Source organism: Pseudochaenichthys georgianus, chromosome 9 (genome assembly GCF_902827115.2).
Source record: "Pseudochaenichthys georgianus chromosome 9, fPseGeo1.2, whole genome shotgun sequence".
NCBI lineage: Eukaryota > Metazoa > Chordata > Actinopteri > Perciformes > Channichthyidae > Pseudochaenichthys > Pseudochaenichthys georgianus.
The window spans coordinates 13448175-13469225 of NC_047511.1; the positions used below are offsets into that span (position 1 = coordinate 13448175).

General features: G+C 39.0%; 1 protein-coding gene across 1 annotated transcript in view; it reads right to left on the minus strand.

The window, feature by feature from the left end:
* The window catches only part of LOC117452558 (phospholipid-transporting ATPase ID-like), a 62521-nt gene continuing 41470 nt past the window's right edge, over positions 1–21051 (minus strand). The window contains exons 11-28 of the mRNA XM_034091261.2: positions 20782–20870; positions 17247–17440; positions 16304–16512; positions 15611–15654; positions 15160–15325; positions 14856–15044; positions 13816–13931; positions 12172–12336; positions 11960–12071; positions 8754–8859; positions 8516–8651; positions 7609–7792; positions 7004–7227; positions 6471–6554; positions 5655–5900; positions 4976–5114; positions 4154–4284; positions 1–3485 (exon numbers count right to left, since the gene is read on the minus strand). Coding sequence (XP_033947152.1) covers positions 3162–3485; positions 4154–4284; positions 4976–5114; positions 5655–5900; positions 6471–6554; positions 7004–7227; positions 7609–7792; positions 8516–8651; positions 8754–8859; positions 11960–12071; positions 12172–12336; positions 13816–13931; positions 14856–15044; positions 15160–15325; positions 15611–15654; positions 16304–16512; positions 17247–17440; positions 20782–20870 — 2858 coding nt within the window. The 3' untranslated portion in view covers positions 1–3161. The remainder of the gene's footprint in view (positions 3486–4153; positions 4285–4975; positions 5115–5654; positions 5901–6470; positions 6555–7003; positions 7228–7608; positions 7793–8515; positions 8652–8753; positions 8860–11959; positions 12072–12171; positions 12337–13815; positions 13932–14855; positions 15045–15159; positions 15326–15610; positions 15655–16303; positions 16513–17246; positions 17441–20781; positions 20871–21051) is intronic.

Genomic DNA, 21051 nt, shown 5'->3' on the forward strand with positions numbered 1-21051 from the left:
TTGATCTTTTAGATCTTTTTATTACAGTAAAAACATTTTACAAAATGAGCTAAATTATATTTTCATGTTTGGTAAATAATTGTAAAAAATATTCCTCATGTTACAGCTTCAGTCTTCAGGGCTAAATATATCTGATAGTAAAATACTGATGCATATCTTATGTTTTTATTATGGCTACAATTTATTTTGGAAAGTACCACAGAAATATTGTAAAAAGACATTAGCAGACCTGCAATTTGGGCAAGATATAAAGCTGTCACCATCTTTTGAATTATTTCCAGTTTAAACACAAACTGGATTCTCTACTATACCTTTCGTCACTGAAAACATTCAACATCGATAAACAAACAACCAAATTAGCTTGATTTCAAAAATAATAAACATTTTGACAAAGATACAATTGCAGGAAACCACTTACACACATGGATTAAATGTTTTATTCTGCACCTTCAATATATTTGCATGATGAACACTTTGCAGTAATAAAAACTGAGTTGGCAGTGGTGCAAATCAGATTCACCACACTGACCTCCAGCATCAGACTCTTTAAACTAGACTACAACACACAAAGCCTTAATAAATCATATTCTTTGGTTTAACTTTTAGTGTGCTGATATTTAATTTGACTGATTGAATCGCATGGTTACAGATACACACAATACCGTTTATGACGTTAAGGCATCCACCATCTTTCTTAAAGGGGGCCTCTTATGCCCCTTTCACACCAACGCGTTTTCAGCTCCGGCTCGGAGCTGGAGCCTGAAAAGTACCGTTTTTCCTGTTCACACCGCAGAGGCGCCGCCTCTTAGCTCCGGAATCCGGTTCACTTCCAGCTCCAAAAAATTGTCGGTCTAGAGGCAAGAGCTTCGGAGCTAAGAGGCGGCGGCGCTTACGTCTCTCTTACGTCGAGGCGGGTTGAAGTAGATGCTGAAGACCACAAAGAAGTCTTGCATTTCGCATGTGATGTTTGTAAAGTTCCAAGTAAAGTCGTCCCTTGTAAAGTCGTGCCTTGTAAAGTCGTCCGATGCCTTCTATTTCGTTTCGTAAGAGGATAACCAAAGCGAACAGCGCTTCAATACAATCGGCCATTGTTGTTGTTGTCGATGTGAGTGATTTCCGCGCAGTTTGGATTTTATGAAGCAGGCACGTAAACGGTGACGTCATGACGCAGCAGCGGCAGCTCTGGGCGGTGTGAACAGAGCGGGAGCAGAAAAGGGAAACCGGAGTTGAACCAGAAAAGCTCCCGCTCGGAGCTAGAAAGGGAAAAGCGCTGGTGTGAAAGCCGCATTATTCTCAATGTCAGGTTCATAATTGTATGTTGTGTCTCTACTGTGACATGTCTCCATACTTTAATGTTCAAAAAGCTCTTTATTTTTCTCATACTGCTTGTGCTGCAGCACCTCTTTTCACCCTCTGTCTGAAACCAGAGCCCAGTCTGCTCTGATTGGTTAGCTGGCCGGCTCTGTTGTGATTGGTCAACTTAGCTTAGAGATGTCCCACCCTTAGCCTATCCCATACAATGTATTGGAGCGCTTACCAATAGAAGGGCGAGTGTTACGTAGTGACGTCACTATGTTACAGAAGTCAACAAAGGAGTCTAATGGAGGTGTTTCAGGCAGGGGGGGAGTGTTGGAGAGAAACTCCCTCTGGAGGGAACTTTGGGATATTAGCCTTTGCAGACCATTTACATGCACACAAACACATATAACAGACTACAGGAAAGGGATAATAGGGCCGCTCTAATGGTTTAAATGTAACTGTAGATGAAAAGATGATGAGTGATTAAAAACAGTAATTGCATATCCACGCAAAAAAAAAAGATAGTTTGGAAACCGTCAAACACTAAAATAATTACTTGAAGATTGATCCCACAGAGGGCACAAGCTACCGGACTGTATACAATATGTTTGTTTCACATAAAAACATTACTAGTTCTTGACTGGGTTGCATAAAACCTCATCATCTTCCATCAAACATTCTTGTCAGCGCTGTTTCTGCATTGCAATATACAGGAATTATATTTTCATTAAGCTGAAGAGAAAAAGATGGAGGAAAGTAATTAGAAATACTGCTTACTACCAAGTTGATTGCCACATACACTGCAGCAAGCTAGTTCGTTAGTAAAATAATTACTTATTATGATGTGATGGAGTATCTGATGAACAGCTTTTTAATGGAATGTCAAATCAAAATGACTTATACGTCACGCAGTTTGTAGGATTTAGCCGTATCAAGCATTGCAGCCAACTGAGTGAAGATGTGCTTATCCTAAGATCACACACACACAACCAATCTTGGTCTAAAGAGGATTTACATTAATGAAATTAATATTATACATATTTATTTCTGCTAAAAGATCCTAATAAATACTACACACTGGCCTTTCAACACATGCGTTTGGCTCTGAATGCAGAATGCCAAGACTGCACCAAAGATGCTGAACTACTGGAAAAACTTGAGGAATCGATTGAAATATCACCAATATAACTTTGTGTACAGAACGATAAACCTCTTAAATGCAGACAGAGAAGGTTGATTGAAGTAAACAATTATAAACGTGCAGATTTTCTTAACTTTTGCCGTCACTGAGAATATGAACTTTGTCTACGAAACATTCATGATCGTTCAAACATTCAGTTGCCTCCCACTGCCAAAGTGCAAAAATCTTTAAAGAGAAAACAATAAAATGCTTTAAAAAAGACACCAAAAATAAAAAATAATTGTATACAAAGCCCTGCTGTGCATCTAGACTCCCGAGGTAAAGGAAATCTGCAAACATGATGACACTTTGTCCTTTTCTTGAAGTCAAAAAGTTTCCCCTGGTTTCTTTGGTTGTTCCTATCTGTGAGTGAATCACCCTGTAGCTGTTTCCATTGTCCTCTCATTTGATGGCTATGCATGAGGCATGTTGAACATGAACGCTCATGATCTAAAGAAAGGGATCCATCGACACACTTTGCTGTAGTTCCCTTTGATAAAAGTGTTACAAAATAAAATGCACGGTCATTTCAAAACCTTGACCTTGACCGTGCAGATAATATGACGTTTTCCGGAAAGCACAAGCAAGTTCTTCATTGAACAAATGGAAGCTTTTAAAACACCAGTTGCTGTCCAGGTGACATCATTCCTCCTCCCAGATCTTAAAGTGAACCCTCTCTCTGTCAGAGGGAAGGGTCAGTGATAGTTCTGTACATCTGCAGCGACGTAACTTCCACATCCGAGACCTTGGCGTTCTGCGGCCGTCCCGTCGGGCTGTATCCCGCCGATCGGCCCATGGGACTGAAGCCTGTGCGGCCTGCGTTGGTCAAACCTGAGGATCGGGACAAAGCGGGGCGCCGCAGGAAGCGCCCCGAGGTCACCAGGTCCCCGTAGCCTTGCGCGTGGGAGAAGGCGTAGCCTGAGCGGCGGGAGCTGGTGCGCCGGATTCGGGTGCGTCGAGGCGGGGGGGCGGGTGAGGCTTTGGCCTGTCTCACCTTGAACATCATCTGAGAGTTTGGGGGAGATTGTTAAAAGGCTGGCTAACTTATCCAAAACATGTGCTACCTTATTTCGAGATTCATTTGGGGAAATGATGAGTCTTCAAGGACCAAGATGTTTGATGTGGCTATAATCACTATGTTATGCTAGGTATTTTTTATAGCAGTTTACATACTGGTTTTGATGAGAAGCAGAGCTAATATAAATAAGTTTGTCATGTTTGAGAAATATCCCTCATCTTACAGCTTGATTGTTGGCTAAATAATTATGATTGGAACACATCTTGTTAACTTAAATATTATGAACCCTGCACATCACTCTGTATACTTTGCACATTTATGTTCAAAGCTATTTCTTTTTAAATCTGCACAGCTCCCAATTTTAATTTCGATTGCTGCACATATTTTATTTTTCAAGTATTTTGTCATGATTTACTAGCTATGTAATTTTAAAATCGTTTTTAAGATTGTTTCTATAAAAGTTCTGGCTACTTTTTCATTTTCTTTGTGTAGTGTGTGTGTGTGTGTGTGTGTGTGTGTGTGTGTGTGTGTGTGTGTGTGTGCGTGCGTGCGTGTGCATGCGTGCGTGCGTGTGTGTGTGTGTGTGAATGATACTGATGATAGCCTCCAGCTTCACTCTTAGCATGCCTGCAGGTTAAGTGTAGCTTCATGCGTACCTTGTCGTTGATGGTGGGGCAGAGCTGAATAAACAGGAAGCGGTATGTGACCACAGGAAGGACACACAGGATGGAGGTGAGGAGGATCGTCAGCCAAATGTTGGGCTGGTTCAAAGAGTTACGGGCTGTTCCTGGATAAACAAACACATATAATAAGATTTGTAAATGTTTCTATGTTTTCCAAATGTCAGTTTAAAAAAAAAATGCACTTATAACCTTTACTTTCTGGATGGAAGTAACATTGAACGAGGGAAAAAATACAAATGTTAACTGTTCAATAGACAAGATTAACAATAAAACATTTAATTCCTGAGATATGATATCATTTTCTATTGTTGAAGAGAAGTTCAGGCAACAAAACAAACATCACTCGAGTTGGAAATTGTTTGAAATGTTAACTGCCAAATTTTGTGTCAAGATTGAAAGGATACTTTTTAAACATATATGACAACGATGCAAGTAATGTTTTGCTGAAAAAAAGGAAAAACTGACCTTGGTGACCTTTTTGACACAAGGGTGCTGAGAATTTGATTATCTAAAAAAATAAACTTTATTTTGGATAATCACACATCAGTGATCAGAGCCAGTTTTGGTAGTTGGTTTTGTTGTAAAACAACATTTTGAATGTGCAAACACACCAAACACTATTCTGACACTGTGTTTGCAAGTATAATCAAACTCATTTGAATTATACTGGCAACTTTTCTCTGGCTTATAAAATATAAGCAAAGCATTACTCGCTAACCAAGACGAATGTTGGAAACGTACATAAGACTTTCTTTAAATTCAATTATCTTGTAAGTTAATGAATTGCCCACTCACCGATAAAAGGGAAGGCTGACGGAGACATGAGGAACATGCTGTTACTGTACATGCTGAACGTGACAGCAAAGTACATGACCAGACTGCCCAACACGAAGAAAGTGTTCACCGCCGTCCAGTAAGACATCTCCAAACCCAACTATGAACACGGAGAGAAAACACAACATATGAGTCATTTGTTTAAAGGTCCCCTATTATACTGTTTTTCATCAATATATTATAGGTCTCAGATATATACAAAACATGTCTCTGAAGTGTTTGGCTCCAAATACCAAACAGATCATATAGCATCCCATAATCCCCTCTGTTTCAGCCCTGTTTCAAAAGTGCTGATTCTGTGTCTTTTACTCTTTTGCTCTTTTGCTCTAGGAGGAGATTCAGGTGATAAGGTGGGGGGTGTTACCTTGGTTAGCTAGTGGTTACACAAGTCAAAAAATCGTTATGACATCATAAAGTGGCCAAAATCTGATCAGCTCATTTTCAGACAGGTTTTTATAGAAATGGATCAGGACAAAAAGAGAGGGGGTCTTTTTTCCTGAAACTTTCAGAATCTCTTAACGCAGAACACATGTTTATGTAAAAAAGACAGTAAAAAGGGGATTTTGTCCTAACAGGTGACCTTTCATTCTAAGACTGATTACTGCAAAAGACTATCCATAAGAGTAAAGCTTCCTCTCACCTGGATGGTGACGGCAAACAGCAGACATGTCTGTGTGAGCAGGGCGAAGGACTGGTAGTCGGCGACGTCCTTCCCGTCCCCCCTCACCGTGTCGTGCATGGCGGCGTAGGGGATGAAGAAGAGCACCATGGAGCTGTAGCAGCTGTGGAGGGCACACTTGAAGAAGGCCTTCTTGCTGAAGTACAGGTTGAGCTGACCGGGCACGTAGAGCTGAGGTTGCTGGAAACTCCACACGTCGTTCACATCCTGACCAGCAGGGGTGGGGGGGGGGGGGGAGAAGAAGTCAGCTGTTTTTTAGAAAAAATGAAGAGACCACTGCAAAATTATCAGTTTCTCTGGTTTTACTATGTATAGGTCTGTGTTTGAGTACTATTAACACGTAACATTTATTTTATTCTATAAACTACAACAACTACGACATAATGTATCTGTGTTGGTATTCAACAAACACTGGAATGGAATGGCTCCCATGCATGTGTAGAGCTTGAGATGTTACAATGTTTTTTCCAGAGCGATAGATGCACGTACTACACACACACTTTATGAACCTGTGTGTATTGTAAGTATTATTATCTTAGATTGATTGATTGATTTACAAGCAGTTTAATAAAAACAAAACAAATAAACATGCCTTAGGCTTAGTGTATGCCTTTTTCCAATAGCAGGATTTGTTTTAATACGTGAAAAAAAAAAAGTTAAGTATTAGTACTAATGATAAATAAATAATATTAGTAATAATACAATAAATAAATAAACAACATACATAAATACTCATACATGTAATTCATATACATAATGAGAATATATTTAAATTACCTGATCGAACAGACTCATTCCCAGGACAGGTAGTGCTGTGTACACCAGATTGTAGAGTGTGATGAACCACTGATCGTACACCGTCTGAAAGACAAAGTTGCAAACCTTATTCTTAAACAAAGAAGAGTTAAAGATGTTTATTTTGTAAAGAAGAAGTAGCAGCGCAAAAACAAAAAAAATCCCTGTTCTAGGTAAATCATCAGGAGTACGATCTGAAAAAGATGTACTTGTTTAGTGGCTGATATATTTACATTATATATTATATTAATGATACAGATGCAGCAAGGTCAAGATTCAAGCCCCTCCAGAAGGCCATCAGATACAAATCCAAGGGATTTATGGGAGAGAATCATATCAACCAAAATAAAGGATCTTGGTAAATGCAACGTAAGTTGCAGCAAAAAAAAAAGTTTTGTTTTCCTTTATTCCATTAGAAAAACACCATGGAATACTTTTTGCAAAATATATTTGAGATATTTAGAGACCATTAAACCATTAAAAGTAGACAGTAAATTATCGTAGTGGACTCTCACCTGCGCAGAGAAGCCGCAGAAGAAGGCGAACCAGAAGTGGACGAAGGTGAAGGTGAAGTTCTTGTAGAAGAAGTAGCGCAGGAACTTGCACATGCGAAGGTAGGACCAGCGGCCGTGTACCAGCAGGAGGCGCTGCAGGAAGCGGAACTGGGCGAAGGAGTAGTCGCTGGAGAGGACTGCCTGCATGCCCTCCTGGCCTGAGATGCCCACGCCTATATGAGCCGCTGTGTGGACAAAGAGAGGAAGAAAATAGGTGTTTGAATCACTCTGTATCCAAAAAAACAGCTAGGATAAAAATATATATTTGCTATTAGTGAAGAACAAATCTGTCACTTTGTTCTTGTTTCCTGCGATAACACATAAAATGTTGCATCTTAAAGCTGCATAACTCAATTTGAGGCCACTCAGGGGCAGAGGTGTACCAAAACTCGATCCCCGGCTCCGACAGTCAACATGTCCGTGTCCTTGGGCAACATACCCAAAATGCCCCCAGACATGTCTATGATATTGAACTTTAAGCAAGTCCTTTTTGTAAATCAAGTGCTAATTGACATGTTATGTGATGATGTTATCTTTAACTTCTACACATAGAGCTGCTATGGTACCTTTGATCATGCTGACGTCGTTGGCTCCGTCTCCTATGGCCAGGGTTACCGCCCCCTTGTACTTCTTCACCAGTTCCACCACCTGAGCCTTCTGCAGAGGAGTGACCCTGCAGCAGATCACAGCCTTACACATGCACGCTGTCCTCAGGAACTCCAGCTCCATGCTGCGCTCCAGGGCGTACGCCTGAGGGAACATGGGGGGGAAATAGGGAAGGGATGAGAAATGGAATTATACAACAGCTGAAAATATAACCTGTACAGTGTCAGAGACTGGATGTAGCTAAAATACCAATAAGCAGTAGTAAAAACCAGGTATGGGCTTGGACTGATGTGGTCAGATTGAGCAAAGATCAGATATTCTTTGCAAAACAAGTGAAACAGAAGCACTGCTGAAGTCTTACTTGGGTGTTGTATAATTCATTTTTTCACACATTTTGAATTAAGTAGTTCATCAAAAATTGTATTACGCTCGACTGTAACTAAATTAATTTATTAAGATTCAATCAAATAAAATGTTATTGATCCCTTCATAAATGTAGGTTTACACAAGGATAATAATACACAATAAAAGTCAGTATAAATTAATATTAAACGTGTTTACATAAATAGAGATATGTATAATTATGGTTATGTTAAATATATATACATCTCAATTTGAAAGTGCAAGTCCAAGTATGAACATAATGGTGCAAGTCCAAAGTACAAACAGTGAAGGTGGTTCTGAGTTTTTATGAGGTCTTTATTAAATAGGTCTGGTTAATTATTTTTCACACAAATTAAAGCAATGTTCCATATTATGGAATGTATTTTTGAGGTTTTGCTGCAATATACAAATATCACTTTCTCCCAGTTTAGGTATGAGTATACCAAGTCACAGATTGTAATTGGGAAACTTCTCATAGCGTACCAGGCTGTGTCCGTTGATGACCAATCCGTGCTCTCCATTCACCGCCTCGTCTGCCATCACTTTCACACCTTTACCCAGAGTGCCTTCCGGCAAAAACACTGAATCCTCTCCTGGTTTCATGGAGGTTCGTGCATCCCTGAAAACATACAAATGGTTGGATGCACGGCAGCGCTTCATAATCAGCTCAGTTTCTTCAGTTCAGTGTGAAATCAAACTGTTTCTTTTCACTTCCTCTGACCTCAGTGCCTGTCTGACGTCCTCGGGAGAATTGGCTGATATGATGAACACGTCGTTCATCTCCTCCTGCAGTAAGTTGCACGAGTACCCAATGTTTTCCGCCGTTTCTGGAACATCAATTATTAGTAAATAAACTGTTTAGACAGATATGAAGAGCAGAACAAAAATACAATAAAAGTAGTCATATAAGAGTTAAAGACTCTGGTTCAGCATGATTTTCAGGCCAGCATCGGAAATACTTGAGAGGAGATAGGATATGTTATGATCATATACAGTCTATGGTTATGATGCACATTACAAAATTAGGATGCTTTAGAGCAGGGGTGGGGAACCTCCGGCCCCCGGGCCGTATACGGCCCGCGAGACAATTTGATACGGCCCTCGAGGTAACACACGCAAAAAAGAAACAAAATTAAGAAATCTAGACCGCAAAATATGTAAGCGAGTGCCTGTTTTTCCTGGCCACGGTCAGGGTCCTTGAATACAACACGAGCCTAACGTGTCATCACGTGGTATATGTCTCGTCTGACAGGGGTTTAGAGCTGCCGGAGAGCAGAGCACCAGAACGCCGCTGCGGGCCGCGTCTATCGTTATTCCAACCCAGTTTAGATTTAACCACGCCCACTTCCGCATTACGCAAGAACGTAGCTCTACGCGATAGCGTCATAGACTTCTTCTTCGGCAGATAGCGGTCGCGGTAAAGCAGGATGAGCAGGATATTGAATAGTTGTTTTTTGTCTTTCCAAAGGATTTGTTGACTGAAAGTAAACGATCCTGTAATCAAAGCCATATCGAAGAGTCCTGAGATTGTATTACTGGTGTTTTATCATCTATAAATAGCCTGTGTGTATTCTCAAATGTCGTTTTCAGGACAAACAAAAGACGTTTTAAATATCTTATCAGCTGGTGTAAGTGCAGAATATTGAATATAACCTTGACTATTACTGTGTACTTCATTTATCTGACAGCATTATTTAATGATACTATTATATATATATATTTATATACATTTATTCATATACACACACACACTTATATATGTACTCACATGTATTTATTCATAAATATACACAGATGTATTCATTCATTTATACACACACAGCATTATTTAATGATACTGTTTTATATATATATACACACACATTTATTCATTTATAAACATATAAACACACACTTATATGTACTCACACATGTATTTATTCAATATTCTGCACTTACACCAGCTGATAAGATATTTAAAACGTCTTTTGTTTGTCCTGAAAACGACATTTGAGAATACACACAGGCTATTTATAGATGATAAAACACCAGTAATACAATCTTAGGACTCTTCGATATGGCTTTGATTACAGGATCGTTTACTTTCAGTCAACAAATCCTTTGGAAAGACAAAAAACAACTATTCAATATCCTGCTTTACCGCGACCGCTATCTGCCGAAGAAGAAGTCTATGACGCTATCGCGTAGAGCTACGTTCTTGCGTAATGCGGAAGTGGGCGTGGTTAAATCTAAACTGGGTTGGAATAACGATAGACGCCTCCGGACCGGGACTTCACAAATGTCAGTAGCCATAAGGAGCCGTACACATGCCGCAGTTTTTGCGTGGCTGTGTCTTTAGTTGAAAGCCCAGTGGCGATCTGTTCATCTGTCATACTGATCATACAGTCAATAACTTTGTTGTTATTAGCATCTGGTTAGCTAGCTATGCTAACGAATATAAGAAGCTTTTTCTACTACCAGTGAGGTAAAGGCACATCTTTATATGATCATTATAGCTATAAAAAAATAAGAGAATACAGTAAACGGGTATAAAATACTATATGACAGTAAAAAAAAGTTGTTATTAATAAACAAGAATACAGTTTGAAAGGGGAGTGATTTGTAAAATATCCATTTAAGAAAAAGAAAATCTGCTTCCAGTTCTGTTTCATATGGATATTGAGAGATGTATCCATAGTTCTCCTAATGTTGCTCTCAAAGTGCACCAGATTGATGCTTTTAACTTCAATATTTAAAAAAAAATCTTCCCGGTGGACCCCCCTAGAGGAGGTTAGGTCCCCCCCCACTTAAATCATGTTCACATGGATAAGAAACTAAATTGCACACATCTTGTGTCCATATCTTTCTGTGTTGGTGGTCATGCCACAACTGTGCACGTGCATGCATGCGCGAATCATGGTAAAATATCTGGATTAAGAGGTTGCTTTTTCTTTGCACAGCATGAAAGAAAGGCCAAATGGATGGGCTGTGATTTTAGTATTTTTAAGCAGACGTCAATAATTTGTACGGCCCTCGGAGGATGTTGAAAAAATTGAAATGGCCCTTGAGAGGAAAAAGGTTCCCCACCCCTGCTTTAGAGTATCTGGATTATTTGTGTTACTCAAAAAAGCGAAATACAAAGGTTGATCTATTTGGTCAAATGCGGTTAGAAATATGAGCAGACAGACAACTAAACTTTTGCCACAAAAGAGAAACAAAGGAAATTCTACACACAATGTTTGGTGTAAATATTCTTCCAAGATTAACGATTGGCTTACTGGATAAGCATAGTTGTGTACATTGTGTTTCTCTGCATTTTAAAAAACATTTCTTAGTGCTTTACCTCCAAATAAAGTGGCTGGATAGTAATGTTTTGGCACAACCGACTTTGCTATATAATTATGGGCTATAAGCAGAACTATTGTAGTTGTAATACATTAGTATAATCATGATTTATTTGAGACTAAATGTGTCTATGTATGTATGTATGTGTGTATGTATGTATGTGCGTGCGTGCGTGTGTGTGTGTGTGTGTGTGTGTGTGTGTGTGTGTGTGTGTGTGTGTGTGTGTGTGTGTACTGTGTATATATACACTGTATGTATGTATGTGTGTATGTATCTATGCATAAATATATATACATATATATATATATATATACATAAAATAAGTGTATATAAATATACATATTTCATTTTTTTCTTCTTAATATTGTTTTATTTTAATCGTTCTGTTATACATGTAAGGACATGCCCTCAGATTTAAGGCATATTATACTTTTTTTTAAACTTGTACTGCCTGTAAAGAAGTGAGTTTATATTTTAAGTACACATAGGGACAAACCAATTCAATAAATTAAAAGTAAAAAAAGGATGAACGGCCTTGCAAACCAAAACAGTTATACGATATATAGTAAATACAATTCTCTCTTTATATGTGAAGTTATGCACCTTGCTTGTCACCAGTCAAAACCCAGATTTTGATGTCTGCTTTGGACAGCTGCTCGATGGTCTGAGGGACTCCGTCTTGCAACTTGTCCTCGATAGCTGACGCTCCAAGCAGCTGCACACACACATTCAGATACACAATCAACATGCAATTCAAACACAAAATCCAGTATTTACATTAGGAGCCTTAGTGAAAAGAGAGTCATATTTCCTACCAGCAGGTCCTTCTCTATCTCCTCGTACAGCTCGTCCAGTTTGCTCTCCCGGTCGTCCAGCAGGGTGCTGGCCTCATGGTGGCGCTGTTTCCACTCATTAAAATACCCCTCATCCAGATCCTTGTAGGCCAGCACCAGAGTCCGCAGACCCTCCCCTGCAAACTCCTGTAGAGCGGCATGTACATACTTGAATGGATTACATATGCAAGTACACACTCATAAATTCACCACGCAGATCCTGGAACAACCAACACACACACACACACACTGACTGTATTGAGAGATAGGAACAGAATACACCCAGCTGTGTGTATTTTCTGACCCAGGCAATAAACTCCAAGAGGAGAGAAAAACATTTTGGAGATAATCCGTTTTTGATCTGAAAAAATTCATTAAAGGGAGATATAAGGAAATTAATAGAAACTGAAAAAAGACCCCAGCAGAAGGGCTACTCCTCCAAATCACATAAATTGTCCACAAAGATGAACATGGAGATGTTACAGTAGTTTATCTTGAGTCAATCCAACACAATCCTAATAAATAAACAAAAATTGTATGACATTGCTTGTAAAAATAGCCCCTGAGAAATGCATTTCCTCCTGTTTGAGTAAATGTAGACTACAGCATCAAGCAGGTAATTACAAAGCATTTGCAAGCTCTTTTTAAAGATTCATGTCTTTAGTAGGAACCAGTAGGTGTCATGGTCAGGGAGGGATGTGGGAAAGTACTGCGAGATGGAGCGATGCATTGTTGTTTTTGGTCCTTTTACTTATGGATTTTCTTTACTTTTGAAATGATGTATGCACTTCTGACCTTATGAGCCCTCAAATACATAATCCATATTTGAGTCTTTGAGTCCAATGATGATTGATTTTTTTAACCTCGGATCAAAACCTTTTAACTCTTATTTGGACCTTTAAAATAGCTCTGATCTTTTTTATTTCAACCGATGTTTAGACTGATTGAATACATGTTTTAGACCATTAGGCAGTTAGGGAGATTAGTTTATGGGATGTTTGGTTAGGGTTAGGGTGGTGTGAGCTTGTAATGTTTCTGTATAATACATGAACTCTCTTAATTCTGGATGTGTTGATAATATGTCATGTAAATACTTTATGTTTGATGTCTGTGCCCCCATTCACAAGCTTTTTAAAAGGTTTTGAAATGTCCTCTCTGTGGACTTGATGTAACTGCATGTACGCAGTTTCATGCTCATTAGGATGAACTTTGCAAACACACTTGACTAACACAAAGCCATGCAGGGACAGACATCCGGCAAAAGATGGAGAACGAGAATTAACTTTCGTTCTTTTTGCCGCTTCTTTGAATTTAACTTTTCATATCTTACACTGCACTGTAACTTGTATTCATGCATTTTATACCTGTGTTATTATATATATAGTTTGTTTTATGTTTATTTTATTCTCTTTGCTTTTCAATGACAGTTTTTTTAAAGGCCATTTTAAAATGTGTTTCTGTTGCACTATTTCTTAATGCTCTTAATGTCTTTCCTTTTTGTAAAGCACTTTAAATAGCCTTGTGTTGAAACGTGCTATTTAAATAAACTTGCCTTGCTTTTCAAAAAGAAATGTCCTTTTTTGTTGACAAACATGTACTGTACACACACAGTGAGATGTTACTGACATTAAGCTGCTCTATAGTGACGTCCATCAGCTTGCTGCAGGACTGATGCAGCCTCTCGTAGATGATCGTGTCTGCGCCTTTACAGTAGAGAGAGAGCTTCCCCTCTGGACTCCGAACTACACACACACACACACACACACACACACACACACACACACACACACACACACACACACACACACACACACACACACACACACACACACACACACACACACACACACACACACACACACACACACACACACACACACACACACACACACACACACACACACACACACACACACACAACTTAATAATAGTTACAGTCCCAATCTGTTATGTATCGACACAGTTTTGAGTAGCCTTAATGAGAACAAAACAATACATAGAAAATAAAGAGTAAGAAAAAGAGCAAAGAAATACATTATTACAAGAAAGCAGTGCTTTATTTTAATATCTAGTCTTTTTTTTTTCTTCATTGCATCATTTTGTATATGTCACCAAAGTGTCCAGAATAAAAGAAACTGAATCTACTCAAAGGCGCCCTATTATGCTGATTTTCAGCTTCAAAGCTTAGTATTTTGTGCCTCTACTTGTTAACATGCTTTAATGTTCAAAAAGCTCTTTATCTTTCTCATACTGCCTGTGCTGCAGCATCTCTTTTCACCCTCTGTCTGAAACCAGAGCCCAGTCTGCTGATTGGTTAGCTGGCCTGCTCTGTTGTGATTGGTCAACCACTTAGAAATGTCCCACCCTTAGCCTATATCATACAATGTGTTGGAGCGCTAGCCAATAGAAGCATGCGTGTTACACAGTGATGTCACTATGTTACAGAAGTAAACAAAGGAGTCCAATGGAGGCATTTCAGTTGGGGGGAACTTTGGGATCTTAGTCTTTGCAGACCATTTACATTTTACACGATTATCATTTGTTGTTTTATAATTATAATTTCTCTTTTACCTCACATGGCTACAATTTTGGCCAAAAACAGAGGAATACTGATTAGGAACCTTAACTCTGAATTATTTCCAATCTGTTTTTAGAGGATTACTGACCTATGACGGACATCCTCTTGCGGACGTTGTTGAAATCGAGGATGGCCAGGAGTTCATAGCTGCGCTGCTGTCCCATTTCCACAATGGAAACGCTGTCCGGCGTGCGTGAGCGGAAGACAAATCCAAAGTTTCTGGCGGCGGTTACCAAAGCTCCCTCATCTGGAGACTGCGCCTGATAGGACAGCTCACCTGAAGGAGCAGAAATGTCAGGGAAGAGGATTTGCCTTCAGGTTTAGATAAAGTTGGCCATTTGTGGTCACTACAATATTTGGTTTTATCTATCAAAGACAGAGGATGTGTTAACCTTCTTTCTTCTCCTCTGCCATGACGGTGTGGCAGAGGGCCAGCAGTCTGAAGAAGGTGTGGACCTCTGGGTTCTCCAGCTTCACCGCCTCCACCAGGGAGTGGTCGTGGAACCTGAAGCGGGGGTCCGCCAGCGTGTTGAAGGAGAAGTCCACCCTCTCTGTATGCTGAGAGAGAGAGGTTCATTTATATAATTGATGTGGTAAAATCAAGCCTTATCCTCATTATGATATCAATCTGTCTTCAGTTATTTTATTGACAACAGCTATTGTGTTGTGGTTACGCATCCACAGTGTTAAATCCAATGACTCCTCGATGATAAAGCAACACTGTTGTAAACAGGGGAACGGGGAAGTTGTATAGAAAAATATGACATAAAAAACAAACGACTTAATTAATTGCAATCTAGGTATAAGGACTTGCTGAATTTTAATTATCAACATCCAGCTCACCTCAGTTATTTCCAGTCTTTGACCTGTGCAGTCATACACATCACCTGAAAAAGATAAAGAAAAGTATTAAGTTGAGAAACATAAATGAACCAGTTGCATGAAGAATATAGAAGAACTATAATTAATTTAACTATACTATTATTTGCTTTTTCCTACCGTGTTAATCATTTATTTTTGTATTTTTATTCATTCTTTTAAAATGATTATCTTATTTATTTTTTGTTTGATTTTGTAAGTTTGAGTCATGATTTTTCTGTTCTGTTTTGCCTCTCCTTCTATTTGTATTTATTTTGCAGTTGTACATCTAAAATGAAGCATGGTATCTGAATCTGTATCAATGCTGTCTGTATGCTTTTTAATACAAATATTAAAAACAACTTTGTATTGGAATTGAATGTGTACTCAAATGAATAGCCGATATGTTCTTTATATACAGTATGACATAATTCTGTATTCCTATATGAATTATCACAATTATAAAATGCTGTGCGGCATCATTGTGTGCTATTATAGATTACATTGATCACAAATCACAAACAAAGGCACTTTTTTCTGAGTCAGAAACCCTAAGATGCCTCTTGCCATTGTTGTGGAGAAAAAGTCTCCAGAGCTGCTGATGTATTCACAAAACGAAAAACAAACTTGATTATAGAAAACGGCATCAGAACTACGGGTAGAAGTCATGAGTCTCACCGTATGATTTGCCGTTGATGGAGCACTTGTTGAAGGTCATGATATTCTGCGTGAGCGTCCCTGTTTTGTCACTGAAAATGTACTTGATCTGGCCCAGCTCCTCGTTCAGCGTGGTGGTGCGAGCCTCGGCGGGGGTGTCGCTCCGTGAGTAGTACATCTTCCTGTCCCAGTCGATGTAGAAGCTGTTCCCCAGCCGGATGATCTCCACACTGCCGAAGAAGTAGCAGGAAGAAGAAGAAGAAGAAGAAGAAGTTGTCTTTAAACATTATGCTAACTTTTCCCTACTCTCACTGGATGTTTGATGTCATTTGAGCAGAGGTGGGAAGCAGTGGAGTACAAATACTTCATCACTGTACTTAAGTACATTTTTCTGGTATCAGTACTTTACTCCACTACTTATTTTTCTGAAGACGTTTTACTTTTACTTCTTACATTTTTAACACAAATACCTGTACTTTCTACTTCTTACATTTTCCAAACAGGCTGGTTCCTTTAGTTTGAATGTGTGTTTGGTGGCGTGATTATTATTATTTAGAGTCATTGCGTGCCTATTGATTTTAACACGATCCGTGTATCCATCATTTCCTGGTCTTCTCTAAAGAAGAGGGACCAATGAAAACGTTGTCATTTTGCCGTTGTTCAGCATGGAAACATTCATTATCTCACAATGACATTATTGTTCTATTAATATAAAGTGAGGTCAGTTACTCTTTAAAACAGATGGTAGTTATGGGTACTTTTTACTTAAGTACATTTCGAAGCCCATACTTCTTTAATTTTACTTGAGTAAAGAAGTTCAGTCAGTACTTCTACTTTTACCAGAGTATTTTTAAACACGAGTATCTGTACTTATACTTGAGTAAAGGATGTGTGTATTTTTGCCATCTCTGCATTTGAGTTCAAAATCTCATTAAATAAATAGCCATTGCACATACGTCTTTACCTAACATAGAGAGATATGGGCACCACAGTGTTGAGGATGATGACGTAGGACCAGAATGTGAGGAAGGCGGAGAAGCCAGCATCGTTGCCATCTTGTCTGGGCAGGAAGACTGTGAACTGTGAGCCTTCTTTCAGCTCCCAGAAGCAGTTTCCTATCGCCAGGATGGTGCACATGAAAGCCAGGAACCCGAAAATCTGCATGGAAATACATCACAAAAATGGAACCTGCTTTAACTCGCAAACTCATTTTGAGAAACAACATTTAAGTTCAGTAAGTGTTGATTTCTGATGCATCAACAATGTTGGAGATATGTAAAATAACGGTTTTTATTATTACATTTATACATATTACATTTTTTTGTGTAGGAAGTTACACTCTAGCTATTTTGCACACTTAAATCAATTTCATAACTTCGCAAGATCTTGAAGAGTTTTGCAATAAATCTAAAACTAGACTTAACTTTGTGTACCTTGTAAGGCGACCTTGAGCCTAGAAAGGCGCGTTTATAAATAAAATGTATTATTTAGTGAGAATGCTGATACAGCATTCCAACTATCTGTTATGCTACGCACAACATTCTTTATTATTCCGCCGGGTTATTTTGCACCACTTCTTCTCCCACATTCCACATCGCAGAAACTCCGTTCAAACATCAAAATGTTCAGCTCGGTCGGGAATCGATGGCTATTACTTTTTTCTTATTAATAACTTTCATAATTCCAGAGATCCATCCCATAATTCATCACATTTTTAACATGGAAGTCAATGGAGAAACTCTTCAGATTTGAACAATCTTCATGCAACTTCAACTGCTAACTGCTCCTTCTTCAACTGCTAACTGCTTCTTCATACTTTCACTCAGAAACCTCTTTCCAACTTTAAAATGTTACACATCTTTCTGACATTATTCAAACAACTTTTAAATCTGATTTGTACTTTTAGAGATATTAAACATTGTTCAGACCTTGGTAAAGAGGCCTTCTTCAGATTTTAGAGTGCGTGATGTCACAGAGTGGAGGACAGATTGAATTTTGCCTTCATATTTTCTTTTAAACCTGTCATAATTCCCAAACCCTACAGTCCTGAGACATAATTTTTCATGAGAAACGTAGGAAAACATCATGCCATCAATAATTAAACAAAATGCCTCTCGAGGGCATGAAATGACAACAACTTTCAACATGTCTCCATTAAACCCCATTGTAAATTCAGCCTCATCTTTCCCCACCACAGCAGCCGCACACCTTTAGTTAATCTGCCAAAAAGGCCATATTATTAACCCGAAAGTACACAAAAACTACACTTCAGATGCTCAAGTTTCTTGACATGCTTCACACTTTGAAATTTCACCGATATCTGTTACGGTTCTTCAACAAAACGTTCACATTTAAGAGGTTTATCTCTCATTCAGAACAATGAAAATGCTCTCCTCTCACTGATTACTGCACATCACCATGGAGACCTTTGATCTCTGGACACGTTGTAAGCTCAAATATAAACACCTGTGTCATGGAACACGATGATGTCATAACTCCAACTGACATGCTCAGAGCAGCAGACTTCAGCTCTACGTCAATTATGGGATGTCATCATATGCTGTTTCCATGGAAAGGCATCCCTCGCCATAAAACAAGATGTCGCTGTAACTCCAATGGACACGGTCCGATCGTCCCCCAAACTTCGCTTGCCTGAACAGCTCTACGCCAAATCTGAGATCTCACCATATGTTGCTGCCATGGAAACGCATCCCTCGCCATAAAACATAAAACACGATGTTGTCGTGATACCTATGCAAATGGTCTAAAACAGCACCAGACTTCAGATAATGGTTAATGGTCCGGCCCTCAACAGCTCTATGTCAATTATGGGGAGTCATCATATGCCGTTTCCATGGAAACGCATCCCTCACCATGAAACACGATGTCGCTGTAACTCCAATGGACACCGTCCGATCGTCCCCAAACTTCGCTTGTATATCACCGGCCCATGCCTCAACAGCTCTACGCCAAATCTGAGATCTCACCATAGGCTGGTTCCATGGAAACGCATCCCTATCTACTTGACAGTTTTGAAATGTCTTCAAATGCCGTTGCCATGGCAACACAATGCTCGCTATGAAACACGGTTTTCTCATAACTTCAGTGAAAATGCTCCAAACGGCCCAAAACTTCACAGGTTTGGTAACGATGCAGCCATCAAAACATCCAAGCGTATTATGGGGTGTCATCAAATACCGTTGCTATGGCGACAGATCATTCGTCATCAAGTTAGTTCAATAGTTTGCAGTTCAAATATGCTGCTGCTTTTCCAAGCTTTTTTACTTTCTTTTCTTCTCTTATCACACATTCAAACACCCAGTGTTCATGTATCATTTCCATCTAAATTCTTCACTTTCTTCTTACACATTACATTTCAGAATAGCAATTCAGCGTCAGCTTTTCAGCATAAAGCATTCCCACTAGCAATTTCTTCAGGAATTGCATTCTCTAGTTATTATTATTATTAAAAGTAGTAGCTGTTTGGTGAAATCATTCTTGAAAAAACAATTTTACCCTTTATATAAACTATTGTTAATCTTAATTGAAGCACGCTTTTCTGTACTTATACCTGCTTCCTTTGTTCAGGGTTTAGGCCCAACTGCCTTGCAAACCCCATGACAGAAAGTGTATACTTTGATTTGTCGGGGGAACTGTCCCTTTAACCAGTGGCGAGCCGTGACTTTTATACCTAGGCCCTCTGACCCCCACCCCTTCCCTCGAGTTATTACGTGACAGCGTATACTTCAGCGGAATATCAAAACAACAGCCCGGGGTGCAAAACGCATCAATGAAAGCGACCCACTACCACACAAAACAACACCTGTAAATAACCCTATTTGTGTTCTTTGAAATTGAAAAGGATATTGCATTGTGTTTGTTACTTTCGTTGCAGTTGTATGTCTTAAGTGTAATTTGGCATTTTGAAGGCGAGTTAACAAAATAACTCCTGTTGACAGGAAGTTGTTGTTGTTATGGAAACAAGAAAAGTTTCACAGCGGGCGGAACTTGTCATAAAGTCCGCGATAATAACACCCACCCATTTAGAGGGAAGATATGATTGGTCAATTGTACTGTCATTTGACATTACTCTCTCGTTCAGTTACTATAGCTGGGCCCTCTATGAATTCATAGCTGGACTGCCTGGACGTCCAACTCTCTTCACAATACTCGCAGAGACGAGCTTCTTTCATTTAACCCTTCACATTCCAACAGAAACTGAATAGGCAGATTCGAAGGATTTATTTCTTTGGAAATGTTATTTTAAATACAATTAAATCAAGTTATTTTGGTAAAACTAATGAAAAATATAACTAAAAATATAACTAAAAAAATATAACTAAAAAAATATATTATTTTTTTTAATGTTTTTAAATATTATTTTGTAGAATATCTTAGGCCCTCACAGAGGGCCTAGAGGGCCCTGACGGCTCGCCACTGCCTTTAACTGAGGTTTATCATAAGTTCAGAGGAAACGGGCAAATCATTAAAAGACTCACACAAAGGACTAGGACATTCATCAGTCGGTCTATGCTGGTCCTCTTGAACGTGCTTTTCCCACAGTTCTGCATCAGCTTTGTCTCTGGACCTGCAAAAGAGGAACAGAAACAAATAAATGATCTCATAACTTCCTCAATTTTAAACCTCTTTTAGTGTGAAATAAGACTTGAATCAGACATTGCACTTAAGATTAGTTTTTCATATTCCCTTTCTAATTATAATTCTCTTTTCTTTGTCTGTAGGGACTTGGCTTGGGAACTGTAGGGGCC